This window comes from Coffea arabica, chromosome 9c (assembly GCF_036785885.1).
Source record: "Coffea arabica cultivar ET-39 chromosome 9c, Coffea Arabica ET-39 HiFi, whole genome shotgun sequence".
Classification (NCBI taxonomy): domain Eukaryota; kingdom Viridiplantae; phylum Streptophyta; class Magnoliopsida; order Gentianales; family Rubiaceae; genus Coffea; species Coffea arabica.
This window is the reverse complement of record NC_092326.1, coordinates 5,790,291-5,811,048: the sequence shown is the minus strand read 5'-3', so window position 1 is coordinate 5,811,048 and position 20,758 is coordinate 5,790,291. Positions and strand designations below refer to the sequence as shown.

The window sequence follows — 20,758 nt, the reverse complement described above, 5'->3', positions numbered from 1 at the left end:
ATATTTTAGGCGCCCGTTGTCCAGTTATAAGAGGCCCAACAATATTAGGTCCTCAATTCAATTGAGTCCCAATTATATTAGGCCTGAATTTGATTGAGTCCTAAAACTCTCGTGTATCAATTCCTAGAGAAAACAATTTAAAACAAAAACCCTTATTTAACCCCCTTTTTTCCTTCTTTAACCTGCAGTTCCTAAATTCATTAAAATGGTGTACGATGCCGTTCCCGTCCTTAGTCACTGACTTGAGCGCATAAATATCCTTTTATAATAGGACCACAATGAAAATTGTGTTTAGCTAGTAAGTCCACTATTTACTGATTATTAACACAAAAACACAATGGAAAGAAATTGTCTTAGTATTGGAACTCTAAAGGAGACTGATCTTCAAAAGTATTTGTATCTAGATTTGTCCAATAAGTGCCCACTCAAAAGGAACATTAGGTGGGGGGCGGGGTGGGAGGGTAAATTTTTTTGGGTTAATTACATTTACCTCCCCTCATGTTTCTTTGGTAATATGGACAAACTTGAGAGGAGCAAAATGTAATTAACCCTTTATTTTTTTAAAACAAGGAGCTTTAGGTGTTAGTTATTTGCAAGAATTATGTGCAATCAAGAAAGTTTCTGAATGTAAAAGGGGCAATGAATAAATATATGAGAAGTTATGTATTCCCTCGGTCCCATTTTCAACATCATGTTTTTTATTTTATTGGTGTTCCATAATAAGATTCACCATTTTAAGTCCAACACATGCTTTCCAATCTTATCATTTAAAAAAGTAACTTTTTAAAATCCCAATGCACATTTAGCAAATGAATATTTTGAATTCAAAGAGTACATATGTAATTTCTCCAGTGTCACCTCATCTAAACATAATGATTATTATGTCTTCATAAAAACTTGAATTTCTAAAAATTGACTTTAATATAAGGACAAAAGGAGTATAATTTAGATCTTATAGGGTGCCCGACAAACGCGAGTTAAAGAAAAAAAAAACTTTTGCATATAAGTGTCGAGTTCATAGTTCAATTTCTCCTTCCACCTCCACTCTTCTTAAATCTCATCCCTCCCTTCCTGAAAAGGATTTTAAAAAACAACTAGATTTTTGTAGACAAGCACAAAGGATTTGTTTTCTTAACGGGTGTGCAATTGACACTAATTAACACAATTAAATCCTACCTAATCTTTCTTTTTTTTTCCCCACCTTTACAAGTTGCTTTTCATTACCATACAAAATAATGACAAGCAATCGGTTTTCATTACCGTGCAAAATCATGACAAACAATCATAAATTTTGATAAAAGAAAATTATACTCCTCTTTCGTGTTAATTTCAAATGTGGATTGTTAATTAGATTAAAAACAAGGTGCATATTGCTAGATACATTCTTAACTGGTCAAGCTTTCCTACATTCTTTCATTCTTTTTTGTTAAACTTGACTAGGCCTTTCTATCAGAGATGAAAGCACAACGTGGTGCCAAAATTAATTATACCATACCCATATATTCCATTTTCCTTTTTTTTCTATTTTTTTTATTTTTTTTTCATTTTTCATTTTTCTAATTTTGGGTTTTGTTTCCACTCCCCAAAAACAAGGACTCTGCTCTCATAATTTCAAAAGATCCAAAAGAAAACACCAAAACAAACAAAGAGATCCCATAGTGTTTGAATTGGCAATTTTTCTAAACCCAATTTTGCAACCATTTTACCTACTGCTGCTGGTTCTCCAGTTAGAAAGCGTTATAGAATTTAAAAGACCAATTGGGTAACCATTTTTACCCGCTTTTTCCCCTAGAAATTCCACAAGTCCTGTGGGGTGTAAAACATAACGAAACTGATTATGAACATGAAGAAAAAGGAAAACCAGAGCAACCACAAAAAACAATTTATGAAATCTCAACAATTTTCTCATAAAATAATTCAAAGAGTAAACCATTAATAACACATACCAATTCCAATAAGATTTCGCCTTTCAAAACAATAACGCAAAAGGGAAAATTGATAAAACCTATCTGGTTAACATAATTAATTAACCATATCTCTATATCTTGAATAAGTGCTACTACTCCCAATCATTGTACTGAGGACTCGGTTCATCAAAATCAAAATCAAGTGGAAGCCCACCAAGACAATCAAGATTAACACTAGGAATCAATAAACTTGATGAATCAACATCGCCATTAACAGCATCAGCAGCCCTGTTCATCTCATCATCTTGAAAGAAATCATTATTCATTGGAAGCCCACCAAAATAATCAAGATTAACGTTGGGAATCGCTAAACTTGATGGATCAGCATCACCATTAATGGTATCAGCAGGCCTGGCCATCTCATCATCTTGAAAGAAATCATTGTTCTTTGGAAGACCACTGAAATAATCAAGATTAACTTTTGGAATCAACAAACTTGATGAAGCAGCATCTGCAGCAGCCCTGGTCATCTCATTATATTCTTGAAAAAAATCATTAGTCACTGGAAGCCCACTAAAATAAACAGGATTAGCATCATTGACGGCAGTATCAGCACCCCCGATCATCTGATCATTATTCACTGGAAACCCACCAAAATAATCAAGATTAACATTGGGATTCAATAAACTTGATGAATCAGGATCACCATTAATAGTATCATCAGCAGCCCTATTCGTTCCATCATCTTCTTGAGACAATTCCTCACTCTCCAGGCCTTTCATGGTGACCATATAGTTTTCGAGTTCGTCAAAGCATTGAAGATCATCATTATCCAACAGCTGTTTCAACAAAGATTCTTTTCCATCACTGACCTGGTTAGTTTCCATCAATCCCTGCTCTATAACCTCTTCTTCCATAGTATTTTCTTCAATCTCCACAGGATTACTCTTTCCCTGATCATCAACAACAGTACCATTCTTAGCAGAAGAAGAACTTGAAGATGAAGGCATCATGCCAGCAAGATACTGGTTAAGAATGGAGTCTACCAAAGCAGAGTCAGGACCACAAAAGGTAAAGAATCTACCACCTGGAGATTGGACAAGGATAGCAACTTGAGCCCCAGATTTTTTGCTGTATTCCTCAGCTTTCTTGAACAAGCCTGCACGACGTTTAGAAAACGAGACTAGCAAGTTCTTCTTCTTCTCAATTTTCTTGATTTCAATCTTTCTTCGACCACCGAAGTTCCTTTTATTCAGTATTACGGCATTCTCCTCCATCGCCGAACAATTTCTTGAGCCAAAGGTTTTGGCTTGGACACACACAATTAATCGATTTTCTTGTGGGATCAGAGGAAGAGGTTGGTTGATTTACATGTAGAAAGGAGAACTGCAGCGGATCTGTGTTTATAGTTAGGAATCTGAATATTTCCTATTTGGCATATACCAAATTGAAGAGTTTCTAAATTGGTAGTTTCTAAATTCAATTATTCTAAAGTGCCGTTCCCATTTTCAGAAAATGAGTTTAACTTTGTCAACGGTAAAAAGGAGTACCTATACAGGCAGAGAAATAGAGTGGTTTTCTGCTACAATAGAAAAACAAATCCTATCCGTCCATCCTCTATTGAAACCTTGGTGATCGTTAGACGGGTGGTATAGTACGTCAGCAAAACAATCCAAGAATATGGAGGCGGTGTTTCTAAGTGGAGAAGGACAATTTGACTTCCACCCACAATGGAGATGGAAATCTTTTTACTGTTTCCCGGTCGTCCGTGTTAAAGGCAAACCGAAAGAGTACTTTTTCACATCCAGTGATTTTTTTGCAAACAAATTTATTTTGCTTGGTTCCTTCCACTCTTCTATTTCAGATTCAGGTAATAATACTAAACTAGATCTTTTTTTTTTTCCATTTTTGTTGACATATTAAATTAAGGTCCAAAATTAAAAATTTTCATATTATTATTTAGTAGTGTTTTTGTCTTTTTAGGGTTTTAGTAATTCTATTGGAATCAAGGTATGGTAATTTTATTGTTTAAAAATTAGTATCTTATTAGGAAATTTCTTGTGGTTGTGAGAATGGTTTATCAAGTCATCTAGTTTACAAACAAGGAATCATATTATTGTGTTTAGTTGAAAAGAGTGAAAGATTGAGAGACTTGTTATTATGGTGTGTGATTAATAAATTATTATTGATATTATTCCTCTTCTCCCACACATATTCTTATGTGTGTGAATTGCTTCCCCGGATACATTAATTTTATCAAATATATCTCCTATATATTTTCGGTGAATTTTTTGGTTCTACATCTGGTATTAGAGCCCTGGGTTCAAGAAATTGATCATGGAGTTCCTGAACACATTGAAGAATTGACCCGATTACAAGGGTTAATTGTGGATATTTTTCGTTGTTAGAGTTAGAATATAAAAATTATTGCAAAGAAATTAAATGATTGAATTAGATCACAAATTGGACTGTAAGATTGGTTTAGAAGAATTGTCAAATTGATTGTGGTTGTGAAGACAAAGATCGGAGAAGAATCCTATTAGTTGAATTGTTATTATAAAAATCACAAAGTGATTGTCAATAAGTTGACATCAAATTGGGCGACGAACACAGTCTATTCAGAAGCGTGAATTATTTTCGTTAGTGAAAAATAAACAATGTTTTTAAACTCGAACCGGTCAATGAACCGAAGAGGTGGCCGGTTCGCGGTCCGACCAGCCGGTTCACAGGTTCATTGTTTTTTTTTTTGTTTTTTTTTTGTTTTAGTGTTAAGTACTAAGCAGGTTTCATTCTACACTGGAACTTTACTAACATAACTTAATTTAAGTTATGATAATAATAAATTTCCTAAAAGTTATACATAAAACATGGAATGGTAAATATAATTAAAATATCATAATTCACCACAAGTTTTCATAAATTCATAATAAAAAAATAAATAAATTAAATATTGAAATTCTTTTACAACCCTTAAAAAAATCCATAAAAGAGTTCAAGTTAAGACAAACCATTTGAATAGCAAACTTTTATCAGTGGCATGATAAGCAACCACACCACCTTCACAATTTCATCAACTTAAGCTGAAAAAGTTAAAATTTGATTATAAAAATATAAATCTAATTGCTCAAACTAAAAAAAAAAGTAAAAATTTTTTAAAAACAAATATACAGTTAAACACACAAAAAATTAATTGCTACTAAACATTACTAATTAACATGTTATATTAAATTCAATGATCCTATACCATTAATTATTTTAAATTCAATTATCAATAGCTTCGATTATGTGCCAACTACCATATTTTTGACCAGCCCAATGTTATTATTTATATTTCCTACCCAATTCCTACACGGATATGCACTACTTTTGCAAAAATTTCATCCTTAATTAATCAAATAAAAATAAAACAAAAATGAGGGAAACATATGAAAATTGAGGGGAAAAAGAAGAAAATGCAAAAAAATCAACTAAAGATAATAATATAGAAAAAAAAACCTTGAAAAGAAAAAAATTAAACTTACTAAGATGTTGGAAAACAAGAAAAGTTGAAATTTTCAACTTGTTTACAATCTGCTAAAGATAATAACCTGATAATAATGGTGAAAACTTGAGAAAATCTTGTTGTGCATATTTGGGTTAAAAATGGTTAAGAAGAAAAAATTGAAAAAAAAAATAAGAGAAGAACTTGATGTTTTAATATAGTTTTTAGTCAAGTAGAATTCTCAACAAATTTAACTACAGTCTAGCGGTAAGATTGTTATATGCAAACTTGGAGACCCAGGTTCGAATCATAACTACACCATTCTTGATATTTTGTTGAAGAATTTAAAAAATCGCCGGTTCACGATTCTTAACGGTTCACACGGTTCATTCGGTTCATCCGGGTTTCAACGATTCTCCATGAACTTCCGGCTTTAGCATTAGACCGGACCGGTGACATGGCCGGTTCGCGGTCCAACCGGTCGAACCAGCGGGTCCGGTCCGGTCCGGTCCGGTTAATGTTGACATATTAAATTAAGGCTCAAAATTAAAAATTTTCATATTATTATTTAGTAGTGTTTTCGTCATATTAGGGTTTTAGAAATTCTATTTGAGTCAAAGTTATGGTAGTTTTATTGTTTAAAAATCGGTATCTTGTTAGGAAATTTTTTATGATTGTAAGACTTGTTTCTCAAGTTATTTAGTCTATAAATAGGGAGTCATATTATTGTTTTTAGTTGAGAAGAATGAAAGATTGAGAGCCTTGTTATTATGGTACGTGATTAATAAATTATTATTGGTATTATTCCTCTTCTCTCTCATACATATTCTTATGGTGTGTGAATTGCTTCCCCAGATACATTAATTTTATCAAATATATCTCCTATATATTTTCGGTGAATTTTTTGGTTCTACAATTTTTCCTAAGATTAGTTTTTTGGTAGACTATTTTTTGGCTTATTTGTATTATGGATAGCTTCGTGTTTGTAAAACATTCTTTTATTGCATCATAAACATATTATTTAATAACATTTTTATTCTTTTAACCATCTTTTTATCTTACATCCCAAAAAGTGTTTTAGTATTTTTTTTAAAAAATTATTCCAAATAATCTGTTGTCCAAACACAAAGTTGTTAATGACCTTGGGCACAAAGAGGTTATATTATATATACCATGGAAAAGTTTACACAAGTGGCTTACATCTTCAACATGTGTGCATTATAATCCATATTGCTTAGAAAGTACTCATGCCCATCCCACATCAAAAGATTGTGGGGTAGTTACCTGAGTTTAAAGTTCTCAGCCGCACTTGCAGTTACCAATTGGTTGGATGGTGTTGGTTTGTGAGCTCCACCTTAGATTGTGCTTAGCACCTTGACGTCGATTACCTTCGAGTGTTAATCTAACTTTGTTGGGGGTTTCCAATTATCTTGACAGTTGAAAAAAATCAATAAATTTGGTGAGACGTGTGCTCGGGGGGGGGGGGGGGGGGATGGGACTTCATCCCACATCGAAAGATTGTGAGGTAGTTACCCTGGGTTTAAAGTCCTCAGCCGCATTTCTAGTTACCAATTGGTTGGATGGTGTTGGTTTGTGGGCTCCACCTTAGATTGTACTTAGCACCTTGACACTCGATTACCTTCGAGTGTTAATCTAACTTTGTTGGGGTTTCCAATTATCTAGAAAGTTGAAAAAAAAAGAAAGTACTCATGTTTTAAGCACTTAAAAGTGTGTTTGGGAATGTTATGCTGTTGTTAAAAAAGGGTACTTTTTGTGATAAAAGTGCTTTTTAGGTATTTAGTAGACTTAGGACTAGCGGTTATGGTCTCAAAAGCAATTCTAGCAAAAGCTAAAATTTTGGTGCTTTTAGAATAAATTTTATATTTCAAAAAATGATTAAAATTTTATATTTTATCATGTTTTGAATTGAATAAAGAGATCATTAAATTTTAAAAATTGTAAAATTACATGTTATCCAACACAACAAGCACTTATACCCATAAACATCCAACAATATGATTAAACGCTTAATAACTACTTTTACCAAAATTTCTATTGCATGAAAATTTTTTAATAAGCCACTGAGTGCCCGTTTTGGAATGTGGCAATTTATCCAAAGGCAGCTCAACGAGTAGAGCTTTAGTCAAAGTACTTAATTAAAACATTTAATCATTTTGTTTGGGGTGTATACTTGCATAAGTGGTGTTTTTTTTTCTAATTGATTATATATAATTTTGAATTTATAAAACATATTGATCTCTTAATCTACTTCAAAATTTATGATAAAATGTTTAATCTTAATTTCTTATTTTTTATTAACATAAATTTATTCTAAAAACAAAAATTTTAAACTTCTGCTGAAGTTGCTTTAATGGGCAAAAGGTCTCTAATAAATTTAACAAATGATACTTACCAAAAACTTTAGAATTATGCCTTTATGCCTAAAGTACTCCTCTAGTAAAAGTATTGCATTTCCAAAGAGCCCCAAAATACACCAAAAATGAGATTTATGATTATTGTGCTCTATTTTTTATTTTCTATCATATATTATTTTTTGAGACTATTGTATTTATTTTTACTATGTTAGTAATTATTTGATAGTAAGAAAATAAAAAAAAATAAAATATAGTATTTAGAAAGGAGAAATAATAATATAATAAAAAGTAGAATAGATAGAAGGACCAGAAGCAGGACAAAGATCCGTTGCGTCATGTTTTCTTTCATTATTGACGTATCAAGCTAAGTTTCTTATCCCACGATTTTAATGAATTCTTTTGTTATTTGTTAAATGGTATGCATTTGGTTGGTTGATATTATACTTTGTGCAAATGAATTATTGTTCCTGTATTTCACGTTTTGCCATTAACCTATCATTAACTGTAAACTATTTCAGGAATGACTAGTTAGTAAAAGTATTAAACATAGATTGTAAACTTCTGAAAGTAGAGACACATCATTGTAACTAAGGGTGTGTTTGATAAAACTGAAATCTAAAATTTAAAATTTGAAGTCTAAATCCATTAGATTATTGAATTGTTAAGTGTTAAATCTAATATATTTGAATGCATACCGTTTGATCGGATAAAACCCAAGCCCAACACATATCACATTCAGTGATAAGTGAACAGCTTATCCCTTAATTTTAAAAGTAAGTTTTGTTTAGAAAATTCAGTGCCACTTAATTAATTCAGATGTTCAATTTTTTGTTATCAAACAGTCTGAATATGTTAAGATTTGAATCCATAAATTTAAATATTGAATTGGGTTATCAAACAAGGTATAGTTGGTATGCTAGCAAAAAATATGTATAACATATATTAGAAAATTACAATCATTATTTTGACCAAAAGAAATGAAAAATCAATCAATTATAGTAGTTTCATTGGCAAAGACAATTGAGAAAATTCAAAACCGAAGAAGTCTTTTGTATTGTTACCCAAGGAGTATTTTGTATTGTTAGTTTCCATTTCAATTAGGGTTATTATCACTTGACCCCTTAAATTATATCACTATTATTAGTTTATCTCCTAATGTTATATTTAATCACTTCAACCCCATAAGGAATTCAACTCAACATGTTAAGAAATTTTGGACAAAATACCCCTTTTATTCTATAGCATTATCACATTGCTATTATCACTTTATTCCTTAAAATTATGGTCATACAATCGCTTTAATTCCTAACATTATTTTCTATGCATTTTATCTCATTGTTAATTTAACTAGTATGGTAAAAAAATTTTAAATATATTTACCCTTTTTATATATAATTAAAAATAAAAAAATTGGAATGGCTATTCTTCCTTTTTTTCACTTTAAGAGATCCAAAAACATAAAAATAAATGGGCTTTTTCAAATTTCTTTTTTCACACTTATTAATACTAGGAAAAGAAAAGGAGATAGGAAAGAAGGAGGCGGAAATTAGATTTTGTAAGAAAGAAATAAAGAAGAGTCTAACATTATCGTATTACTTTAAGACTGTCAGGATTAGAATTGGAATTTGATGGTAAATAGAAAAGTGAAATGATTTTAAAATAAAGCTTTGTTTGGATTCAAGAGTTTTTGAAAAATTAGTTTTTCAAATATTATATTAAAATTTTTAAAAAGTACTCTAAAATGTAAAAGTAGTCTAAATTTTTTTAATGTTTAAAAAATATCCCAAAATATATTCTAAAAACTCTTCTACTCTTAAATATCCCAAAATATTTTTTAAAAATATCCCAAAATATACTATAAAAACTCTGTTACAGTAAAATTTTTCAAAAACACCCCAAAAAATAGCTAATTCAAACGGACAAAGTATTTAACTCTTTCTTATTTGTATTAAAAAAAAGAATTGAGCTCTCTCTCTCTCCCACCCTCCTCCTCCTCCTCCGTATCTTTCTATTTTTTTCAATATTAACAAGATTGCCAAGAAGAAAAAAATTAACACTTTGACTTTTTTCTTGATACTAAAAAGGAGAAGAGCCACTCTAAATTTTTTACTATATTTATTATAAAAAGAGGAGGGTACTTTCTTCTAAAGTTCTTTAACTTGCTAAGTTTGTTTAATGGTGGGATAAATTGCTTATAAAAAACTCTAGGGGGTAAATTGATAATGAGTCTATAGTTTATGGGGGTAAAACGATAATAATTTTTAAGAGATAAACATGTTTTTTCACTTTAATTAACAAACTCTGTTAAATTTGACCGTTAGTTTAGGGGGTAAAGTGACTAAAAGGTAATGTTAAGGGAGAAATTGACAGTGACACTGAACGTTAAGGGGGTAAAATAATAATAACCCTTTCAATTATTTTATTTTATTTTTGTCAGGATGTCAATTTTATCATTGTGAACTAATGAGTTTTCTAAATAATACTGCTCTCCATCCCACTTTGATAGTTTTGATTTTGTTCCTTCTCACACAGTTTAAGAAGTATTAGTCAACTTTGTTAAGAGATTAAATCTAGTGTACTGTTTTCAAAAATTACAATAAATGTTAGGAGTATAACTAATCATCATACATTTACATTAATTACAACAACAATACTAAAAAATTATACCATTCAAGGTATGAATCAAAGCAATTATTGATCAAAAAAATTAACTGTATTAAATAAAGTAGGTTATATTCAATGATAACAAAATACATTAAATAAGGATATTTTAGAAAGTATAAAAAGTTAATTATATTCTTTTATTGGAAAGTGAACTATAATTTGGGATGGATGAAAAAAGAAAACAAGCCTATCAAAATGGGATGGAAGAAGTAGAAAGTTTGATAAAAAAAAAAATTAGTATATAATTGCTAAAACAGGCATCGATGCTCAAGTCAACCCTACACTCGTTCTAAGCACATGCAGTAAATAAAAAGTAATAAAATTTCGCAATTAAGTATGCACCGTACGAAACAAAATTTATGGTAGATTCTTGATGGAGTAAACTGTAATTGAAATAAGTTTCTATAAACAATTTGACTTGACAAGCTCAAGCTTTTATATTTTTTAACTTTAATTGTGTTTTTTGCCTTTACGTTCCACCACTTTGAATTCTATGCTTTTATCTTTTTTCCGGCAACTTTTAGGGGGTGGAAAAGATTGCAAAGAAAATCAACAAAATACTGCACAAAAAAAAAAAAAAAAAAAAACTCGTTTGGCATTAGCTTGGACCAATTTCCACCAATATAACATGCTAATATTCAGCCGCGAGCCGAGCTCGATGCTCACAAACAGATCACTTTAGGGGCTCACTATACACACTTTTGGATTCACAAATTACAATCACCGCTCAAACTCATTTTCCAGGGACAAAGTTTGTTGCATAAGCCCAAGCGTTGTTGTTAACTGGATCCGCAAGGTGGTCAGCAAGATTCTCCAATGGACCCTTTCCAGTGACTATGGCCTGGACAAAGAAGCCGAACATTGAGAACATGGCCAACCTACCATTCTTGATCTCCTTCACCTTTAGCTCAGCAAATGCCTCTGGATCGTCAGCAAGGCCTAATGGGTCAAAACTGCCACCTGGGTAAATTGGGTCAGTCACCTCACCGAGTGGTCCACCGGCAACACGGTAACCCTCAACAGCTCCCATCAAGACAACTTGGCAAGCCCAGATAGCCAAGATGCTTTGGGCGTGGATCAAGTTTGGGTTGCCCAGGTAGTTGAGTCCACCCTCCTGGAAGATTTGGGATCCAGCCTTGAACCACACAGCCTCACCGAACTGGACTCCATTTCGAGACAAGAGCTCGGGGAAGACGCATCCAAGGGCTCCAAGCATGGCCCATCTGCAGTGGATCACCTCGAGCTCACGGTTCTTGGCAAAGGTCTCGGGATCAGCTGACAGCCCAGCAGTGTCCCAACCATAGTCTCCGGGGAATTCGCCGGTGAGGTAGCTTGGGGGCTCACCGGAGAATGGGCCCAAGTACTGAACACGGTCTCGGCCGTACCACGGGCTGCCAGATGGGGCAGGCCTGGAAGTTCTCTTCATTGAGATCCTTCCATTTCCCATCAGCTCAGGGGCGGAGGGGTTGAGTTTCACTGCCTTTCCGGCGAAGGACGGGGAGGAGAGAGCCATAGTTGAGGCAGCCATTGTATGATTGAGATTAGCACCTGAATGGAACTATTGAAGGCAGTAGGAATTACACAATGTTGCTTGTGGCTTGAGTTTGATGGCCCATGCACAATGGAACGTATAAATACGAGAAGGGTCGGCCCAGGTCCTTATCTTTGAATATCATTATCTGTATTTTCATTGGTTGCTGACATTTTGAGGGCTTGATATTGAATGCCCATTTAGCAATGGCTAAACCACAACCACAACATTTGGATCTTCATTTTCCATTTTCTTTCTCATTGAGTTTTTCCGTGTCATGTCCCAAAAATCTCACCCAATGCAGATGTTTAATCTTCTAACCAACCAAGGACTGCCATTTGTACCAGGGGATAGAGGAACATCTTCTAAGATTTAAGCAAACATTAATTTACAAATCAAGTCACATCAGTTGACAAATCAAGGTTTTATATTTTCCTTTTAACTAAACATTTAGTCTTAATTTTAGCGGTTAATTATTGCTTCTAGAATCTTTCATTGTAAATTTTATATGAGGGGTAAAATAGAAAATTACTTTACATTTTTTTACTTTTCAAATCACAAATGATATGGGCTGATTAGAAAATAGTTACTCTGACACATAACATGGAATGGAGGGATTACTTTATCTGCAGATTAGAATTTTTCTGTCTTTTAGTTTCACTAACACAAAAGATAAATTAGATGTCATAAATAATTCGTCTCTTTTCTTATTGTATTAAAATCCACCTTGAACCATTAAGATTTTTGTCATGGATACTACTGGTTTGTTAAAGTGCTTCAAATGGAATGATATCCTACAGATAAGATGAATGCAGGAGGGACTTAAAGTTGATCCCCAACTAAAATAACAGATTGAAAATCTACAAAGACTGTATGCGGTTATTTCCTAAACCTTTTTATGTTGACTTCTTTCCTAACAAAAATTGGCAACTCATTTGCTTGTTCATAGATCTGATCTAGTTTATTCTGAAAGCTTGCATTGGTAGAATGTCAGCTGGTAGATTCTCTTCCAGCTTACAATTTGTTGGAAATTGTTAGGCTATCCTTGAAAATTGCGTATGTAGTTACTCTATCAAAAAATTGATGCACAACCTACCAATGATGTATCTCGAATCTCTTAAAAATATGTTGACTTGGTATCATGCATCCATAATAGATGATTTTCTTCTCGGAGGTAAGGATATCATTTGATCCACCATGCAAGTACACTTTAGAGTCTAATTCTTTGTATAAAATTTTCTGAGATTTATGAATTTGTTAACAATGATTTAACAGTGTACGGCGGCATGGTTAGCAATATTGGCCGATTCGTATCTTAACAATGTACGGCATGGTTAGCAATATCGATCGATTCCGATACGAATCGGCTGAATCGTAACCGGAACAAAGGGACCGGTATAATGCCGATCCCCAAATCGCGAATATGATACTCGGCCGATATTAGTCTATTCGAATTCGTGATGCATGGTATCAGCCGATATATTCGAGTCAACTTAGAGTCGACTCAGATATTTTTTCAAATTATGTCTTTTTTGTATTTTCTAATTTTAGTAATTTTTTCAGATTTTTTGAAAATTTCTATGTGCTATAATGTGCATATCACCCGATATTCAAAATAATATGCCGCAACGGATGTGAAACAACCGAAACCGCGATATGACCGCAACCCGCGACGGCGAACCATGGTGTACGGTAGCATTCTCTTCACCGATCTATTCATTCAATCTTCTCCATTGAAGCATTTCCACAATTTTTGCAAAGTAATCACTGAATCGACATCCCCAAGGAAAATGAACTAGCTTCTGACCCTCTGATAAATTTAATCAATGAAGAAGAGCATTGTTTAATACCTTATTCTTCTTTCTTATCTTCCAAATAGACCACAGTAAATAGCAGTGGCTTACAGTGCAGAAGATCAATGCATTGTATTCTAGATCTTAACTTTTTTGTAAGTCAGGTTTTTTCTTGGTTATTTTTTAAGTTTCATTTCAAGTAACAATTTTGGATGTAGGCCTGGGGTATTTGAACTCCCATGTTTATACTCTTCTCTTGTTGATTAACAATTAAGGGCTTCTAGTGTTATTATGCATGTCTTGAAATCTTGGACGTAATTCTAATTCCATGTATGGTGTCTATTTCATCCTAGAAGTGGTTAGTAGAACAACCTCCTCTTTTTTCCTAATTGCAGCTCACATCAAATCGCTTTCTCCTTGATTTTCTAAGCACAAAACCGCCAAAGAGTCCCGAAAACCTTGAAATTACTTTTAACGTTCCTCGAACATCTCATTGTTCCTCGAACATCTCCTTGTTCGAATATTCCATCCAGGCCAAACTTACTCCACAAATTGTTGGCCCAAATGATATTAGAGCTTGGCCGCATCTACCACCTTTTTTCCTTCATATTTTCCTTGTACTGGTTTTAGTTCTACTCTTTAAGTGGCTAGCACAATTTGGAAGTCTTAATTGCTTGGCTCATAATTGCTCACCTAACAACGCAAGTATTGTTTATCTTAGAGTTGAAGTGTTCAATTTTATTTTTGGTAGTACTTCAAGTCTTCAACACAATATGTAGTACAGGACCTCAGGGATCTTTGGATTCATAAGATGCCTAGTCAATCTATTTAATTGGAAGGAGGTGTCATTTGGAACTCTCACACATTCTTGGCTGTGTGTGTATATTCATAACTGTCAAACACCAGAATTAGTGCACAAGGTCATGCCCTAGTTTATTCAATCAATTCCTAGGTTACCTCATTATAGATATTTAATGGATCTTCAGGTTTTTTAACATTTTGGAATATCCTCCTGTTTATCTTATTTTCTGAAGTAAATTACAAGCAACGGAGTTTAGGTTATCTTTCTTCAGTAGCTCTTGTTGAGATATGCCAACTTTTCCTACAAATTTTGTTAGATTATGTTTGATATCAAAATAATTTAGTTATTAGAAGAATAAGGATATTTGATAACCAAAGATTAAGTTGGTTTGTTAACAAATATTTTAGCTAAGATTTGCTAGTAGAAGAAGATTATATTTTGTTGAGATTTTTAGGATAATTGTTAGTTGGATATTTTGCTAGTTTCTTTCATGTAATCACTATAAATAGTGAGTTAATGAATGAATAACATAAACTCATTTTCACCTTTAATACAAGTTTCTTATAAGTTTTTTTTCCAACACTAAGGTGTTGTTTCTTAGTTTATGCCCCAAAAAACCAACAAAGTGGTATCAAGAGCCTATCTTAAGGGCCTGAGTCTTTTTTTTTTTTTTTTTTAGAGTGAGTGCATTGGTGAAGATCCTTTATAAGTTCAAAGTCATGACAGGAATGAATTTTTTGTCAAATATTTCAACTTTTAGTTGTGAAACTTACCAAATTTGAGCCATAAAATTTTGGACTTATTTGGTAGTCAATGATCTACGGGATATGGTGGAGACGAATTTTGTTTTGCCAGCATTTGAAGAGCTGATGGATATACAAATTAGAGACCACGGAGTTGCAGTTAGATAGAGATTCAAGGCTAGCATTCACATATCAGTTTTTTATGCCGTTTTCACAAGGATAATGGCCAATGATTTGACTGAGAATAAATTATTCTCAATTAAAATAAAAAGAAAAAGTTTCATTATGAATTAGTCAAATTTTGACAATTCTAAAGTGGAACATGATGAAGAAATCAAGAATTCAGATCCTGAAAAAATTCAGGAGGAGATCATTGATAAATCAGGAGATATCAAATTGATTCCTGATGTTTATCAAGATTATAATATTGCTGTTTTTGAGTCTACAGATTTTGATGGTGATAACAAAATGAAGAACCATGTAGAATTTCATATTTCTATGTAATTTCAAATATTGTCGAAAGGTGTTTTACTTTGAACCTATGAGAAGGTTATTTGGAAACATAAAAAAAGATCATCTTCTATTTGGAGTATGACATGAGAAGACAAAAGAAGTGGTTTGTTGCAAGACTAATATTTAGCTTGCATAAAAATCTAAAAGAAGAAGTTCATTGCAAGTTTAATCATCAGTTGCAGAACTTCTTACAAAAGTCTTGTCCAAAACAAGATTCAAAGAAGTGAGAAAACAATTCAAAATCTGCAGCAAAAGTGGCAAAGAGGAGTGTTGAGATGTGCCAACTTTTCCTACAAATTTTGTTAGATTATGTTTGATATCAAAATAATTTAGTTATTAGAAGAATAAGGATATTTGTTAACCAAAGATCATGTTGGTTTGTTAACAAATATTTTAGAGAAGATTTGCTAGTAGAGGAAGATTATATTTTGTTGAGATTTTTAAGACAATTGTTAGTTGAATATTTTATTAGTTTCTTTCATGTAATCACTATAAATAGTGAGTTAATGAATGAATAACATGAGCTCATTTTCTACCTTCAGTACAAGTTTCTTATAAGTTTTTTTTGCAACACTAAGGTGTTGTTTCTTAGTTTATGCCCCAAAAAACCAACAGCTCTGTTGAAGGTTTATGTTTTCATATGCTTTGCTTTCAAACTATTGTCTCTAACGTTTTTATACAGAGGGAATTTGAAGACATAGCCAACCAGTTTCAGAGTCATGAAATGCAAGATTGTTATTGAAGCATGATGAGTCTCTAGCTCGTTTTATATATGGAGGTCTAAATGACAGGTGGAGTAATCACTACATGATATTTTAACTGTGAATATTTGACTGGTCAAATAACACTTGGAGAATTGAGTTATGTTTTTTATTGCTCTTACAGTATTTTTGATGTTGACGATGATACAATTCCTGAAGAGTTCAGAAATGGATTCACATTTTTGACGGCTGATGAGCAGGTCATTCCTAATTCATAGATGTATAAACTGTCTATTCATTTCCCTCTTTAAGCACTAAATCAAAAGCTTCGAGTGTTTCTCTGCTTCGCATGTTGGATAACAAGATTTACCCACAATTGCATGCATTAAGTTAGCTCCACTTCTTTTGTTATGGAATTTTTATTTTCAAAGCTAGCTCCACTTGATAAAGGGTTCAGTCTCTGCAGATAAAAGTCACTTGAGGCAAAAGCTAAACCTGAAATGCCCTGAAATGCTTCTGGTTTAGTTACTGATGAAGCCTTGGAAATGTCTCTCTCTCTCTCTCTCTCTCATAAATATATACACACACACGCAAACATTAACAAAGACTGCAAGTACCCAAACATGTTACACACATTTTGCTCGATCTGTAAAATTACGGATTCCCTCCGACTCATGTACACATTCTCTCTGTCTGTCTGTCTGTCCATCTGTCTCTCTCTCTCTCTCTCTCTCTCTCTCTCTCTCTCTCAAAATGCACACATCATACATTAAAAAAAAAATCCTTTTCAAATTGTATTGAAGCATCTATCAGTTACCAAGATAAGAAGAAGATACACTGAGAATCAAGTTCAAACAAAATACATGACAACTACCAAAGTGAAATGATGTCAAAGAAAGAGTCTGATTTGGATATTTACTGGTAGAAAATTAGTTCTAATTTTGTTTTTAAACCATGATACTTGTGAAAAGATACTTGATTTATTGCACTAATTTCCCTTGATTTAGTAGCACCACCTGCCTTTTTGAGTTCCATACTTGAAATTTAGGTTCAATATTCTGATGATCAACTTATTTTAATTTCATGACGGTGTGATTATTCTCTTCTGGCTCCTTCTTTGATGATTTTTTCGAAGACAATAAAACTCCTTTTTCTCACATTTAAGTTTTATGGCATGCTTGTCTTAACAATCTATTTTTGGTAAAGTTTCTCTTAGATATTATAGACTTCAGATCAGAATTATTATACTACTTGCCTTTGCTAGGTTTAAAGTTTGAGAATGTACAGATACAGAGGCACATCAAGTGAAATCTGAAGATCAAATACTTGTAAAGAGCTTTTATCTACTCCCACAATTGAAGGGTTTCTTGTGCATGTCTCTTTTCTGAATCATGTCTCATTGCTGTCGTCTCATACATCTGGAAGTGTAAGCCGGCTAGGCAAGAAACGAAGTAATTTCTTGTTATTTCTGAGAAGAATTTAGGAGCCATAAAGATTTGGTGACGGGGAGAAGTGGAAGTCTTTGTTTTCTTGATCACCTAAATCAGTGTTTTTATTCAAAGATCACTCAATTCCTCTTACTTATTTCGAGTTCTTGTTTCACCATGAAACAAAAGTACCGACATATTATAATCCAAATTGTAAGGTGCCTCTTATTCCAGGGTAAAACTTCTCCGGCAGATTTCATGATGACAATTTGCAACAGCGAGGCTTTTCTCTAAAACTCCACCTGATAATATAGTGCCAAAAACAAAAGCAAAAAAGTGCATGCTACATAATAGAGAATCAGAAAACGAGACTCAATTGAAGCACACAAAAATTCACTTTATATTCTCCATTAATTCACAAGAATGTTACAGATCCATCGATCAGACTGGTCCTAGTAAGAAATTTCATTTTCCGGGAACAAAGTTGGTGGCATATGCCCAAGCATTGTTGTTAACAGGGTCTGCAAGGTGGTCAGCAAGATTTTCCAAAGGACCCTTGCCGGTGACAATAGCCTGGACAAAGAATCCGAACATGGAGAACATGGCCAATCTACCATTCTTGATCTCCTTTACCTTGAGCTCAGCAAAGGCTTCAGGGTCGTCAGCAAGGCCTAATGGGTCAAAGCTGCCACCGGGGTAGATTGGGTCGGTCACGTCACCGAGTGGTCCGCCAGCAATACGGTAACCCTCAACAGCTCCCATCAAGACAACTTGGCAAGCCCAGATAGCCAAGATGCTTTGGGCGTGGATCAAGTTTGGGTTGCCCAGGTAGTTGAGTCCACCCTCCTGGAAGATTTGGGATCCAGCCTTGAACCACACAGCCTCACCGAACTGGACTCCATTTCGAGACAAGAGCTCGGGGAAGACGCATCCAAGGGCTCCAAGCATGGCCCATCTGCAGTGGATCACCTCGAGCTCACGGTTCTTGGCAAAGGTCTCGGGATCAGCTGACAGCCCAGCAGTGTCCCAACCGTAGTCACCAGGGAATTCGCCGGTGAGGTAGCTTGGGGGCTCACCGGAGAATGGGCCCAAATACTTAACACGGTCTGGACCGTACCATGGGCTGCCAGATGGGGAAGGCCTGGAAGTTCTCTTCATTGAGATCCTTCCATTTCCCATCAGCTCAGGGGCGGAGGGGTTGAGTCTCACTGCCTTTCCGGCGAAGGACGGGGAGGAGAGAGCCATAGTTGAGGCAGCCATTGTATGATTGAGATTAGCACCTGAATGGAACTATTGAAGGCAGTTGGAATTATACAATGTTGCTTGTGGCTTGAGTTTGATGGCCCATACACAACAGAACGTATAAATATGAGAAGGGTCGGCCCAGGTCCTTATCTTTGAATATCATTATCTGCATTTTCATTGGTTGCTGACATTTTGAGGGCTTGATATTGAATGCCCATTTGGCAATGGCTTAAACCACTACCACTACTTTTGGATCTTCATTTTCCATTTTCTTTCTCATTGAGTTTTTCTGTGTCATGTCCCAAAAATCTCACCCAAACGCAGATGTTTAACCTTCTAACCAATCAAGGACTGCCAGTTGTACCCGAGGATAGTGGAATATCTTCTTAGATATAGCTTTACAAGTTTATAGGATCCAATTATGAAGAACTGCAAGAAAAAATCTTGTGAAAAAGAATGACTTGGCTCTTTCTTCCAACACACACACAAACAGGAAAAAAAAAAAAGAAAATAATAAGGGACAAATTCTTCAGTTTTGACAGGTCATGTTTTCATTTGGACCACTTGTGTTGTGTGGTTGGCTGAGAATGTAAGTTTATGACCACACAAATTCTATGAAAATCTCAGGAATTGACCATCATCACTTGAATTATGTGTCCAATGGCTAAGGAGCACCTTTAAGTGGATTCCATGTTTATTATCATGCCTTTTGGAGAGATTGATTCACATGGAAATTAATCAGAAAAAAAGACAGATTGATAGAAATTAATTGCACATTAATTTATACCTGGTAATTCACTAAAAGCTACAAAACCTTTTTAATGCTATACAAGGAAACTTGAATTAATACGCATACCCTCATTTCACATTTTTGCCTCTAATAATGATGTCAAAATTTAGTCTGGACATTTCATACATCAATGTTTTCTTTTTGCAAAAGAAAAACCTAAATTTTTAATGCCTCTAATTTTCAGAAATTTATTTGACATTATTTCATCCATGCAATGTCAAAAGTACCTTACGACTACTGTATCATGGCATTGCGATTTTGTCTTAGAATACAAAGTATCAACTAATATGAAATTTGACAAGCACGAGAATTTCACGCCACATTGTGATACAACCATAAAATGCCCAAAACTCCATTAAAAGAAAAAAAAAAAAAAAGGAAAAAGACAAGATCATGTGGTTGTATAGATATACATTTTTGTTTGCACTTTGTAGAAGGTAATATAGCCAAAGTATCTCAAATTCAGCTCTTGTCAATCTTTGAAGTGAATTCAAATATTGCACTATATCTGAAGTCTCATATGCTAGCCAATTGTTGAAGTAATAGCAAAGTTGTTGGTTTTTGCCCCCAAATGTACAGCATGAGATGTTATAAGAGACAACTGGATCAGGGAGGTTTTCCTTCAAAAACCTTGAACTGAACTTGACAACCTGCGGAGTAGGGGTGAGCAAAATTATTCGCTAACTCTAAAATCCGTCATATTCAATCCGATCCTATCTAAAAATTAGGATATTCGATTTATATTATTTGATCAGGTCAAAAGAGGATTGGGTACCTGCTAAGATG

General features: G+C 33.8%; 2 protein-coding genes across 2 annotated transcripts; both read right to left on the bottom strand.

Moving 5' to 3' along the window:
* Positions 1-11,000: 11,000 nt before the first annotated feature.
* On the bottom strand, positions 11,001-12,043 carry LOC140014340 (chlorophyll a-b binding protein 21, chloroplastic-like). Its single transcript, XM_072065068.1, has one exon. The coding sequence runs from the start codon at positions 11,953-11,955 to the stop codon at positions 11,161-11,163; it is 795 nt and encodes a 264-aa protein (XP_071921169.1). The 5' UTR covers positions 11,956-12,043; the 3' UTR covers positions 11,001-11,160.
* A 6,270-nt stretch (positions 12,044-18,313) lies between these two features.
* On the bottom strand, positions 18,314-19,281 carry LOC113708659 (chlorophyll a-b binding protein 21, chloroplastic-like). The gene has a single exon (XM_027231218.2). The coding sequence runs from the start codon at positions 19,195-19,197 to the stop codon at positions 18,403-18,405; it is 795 nt and encodes a 264-aa protein (XP_027087019.2). The 5' UTR covers positions 19,198-19,281; the 3' UTR covers positions 18,314-18,402.
* Between the last annotated feature and the right edge of the window lie 1,477 nt (positions 19,282-20,758).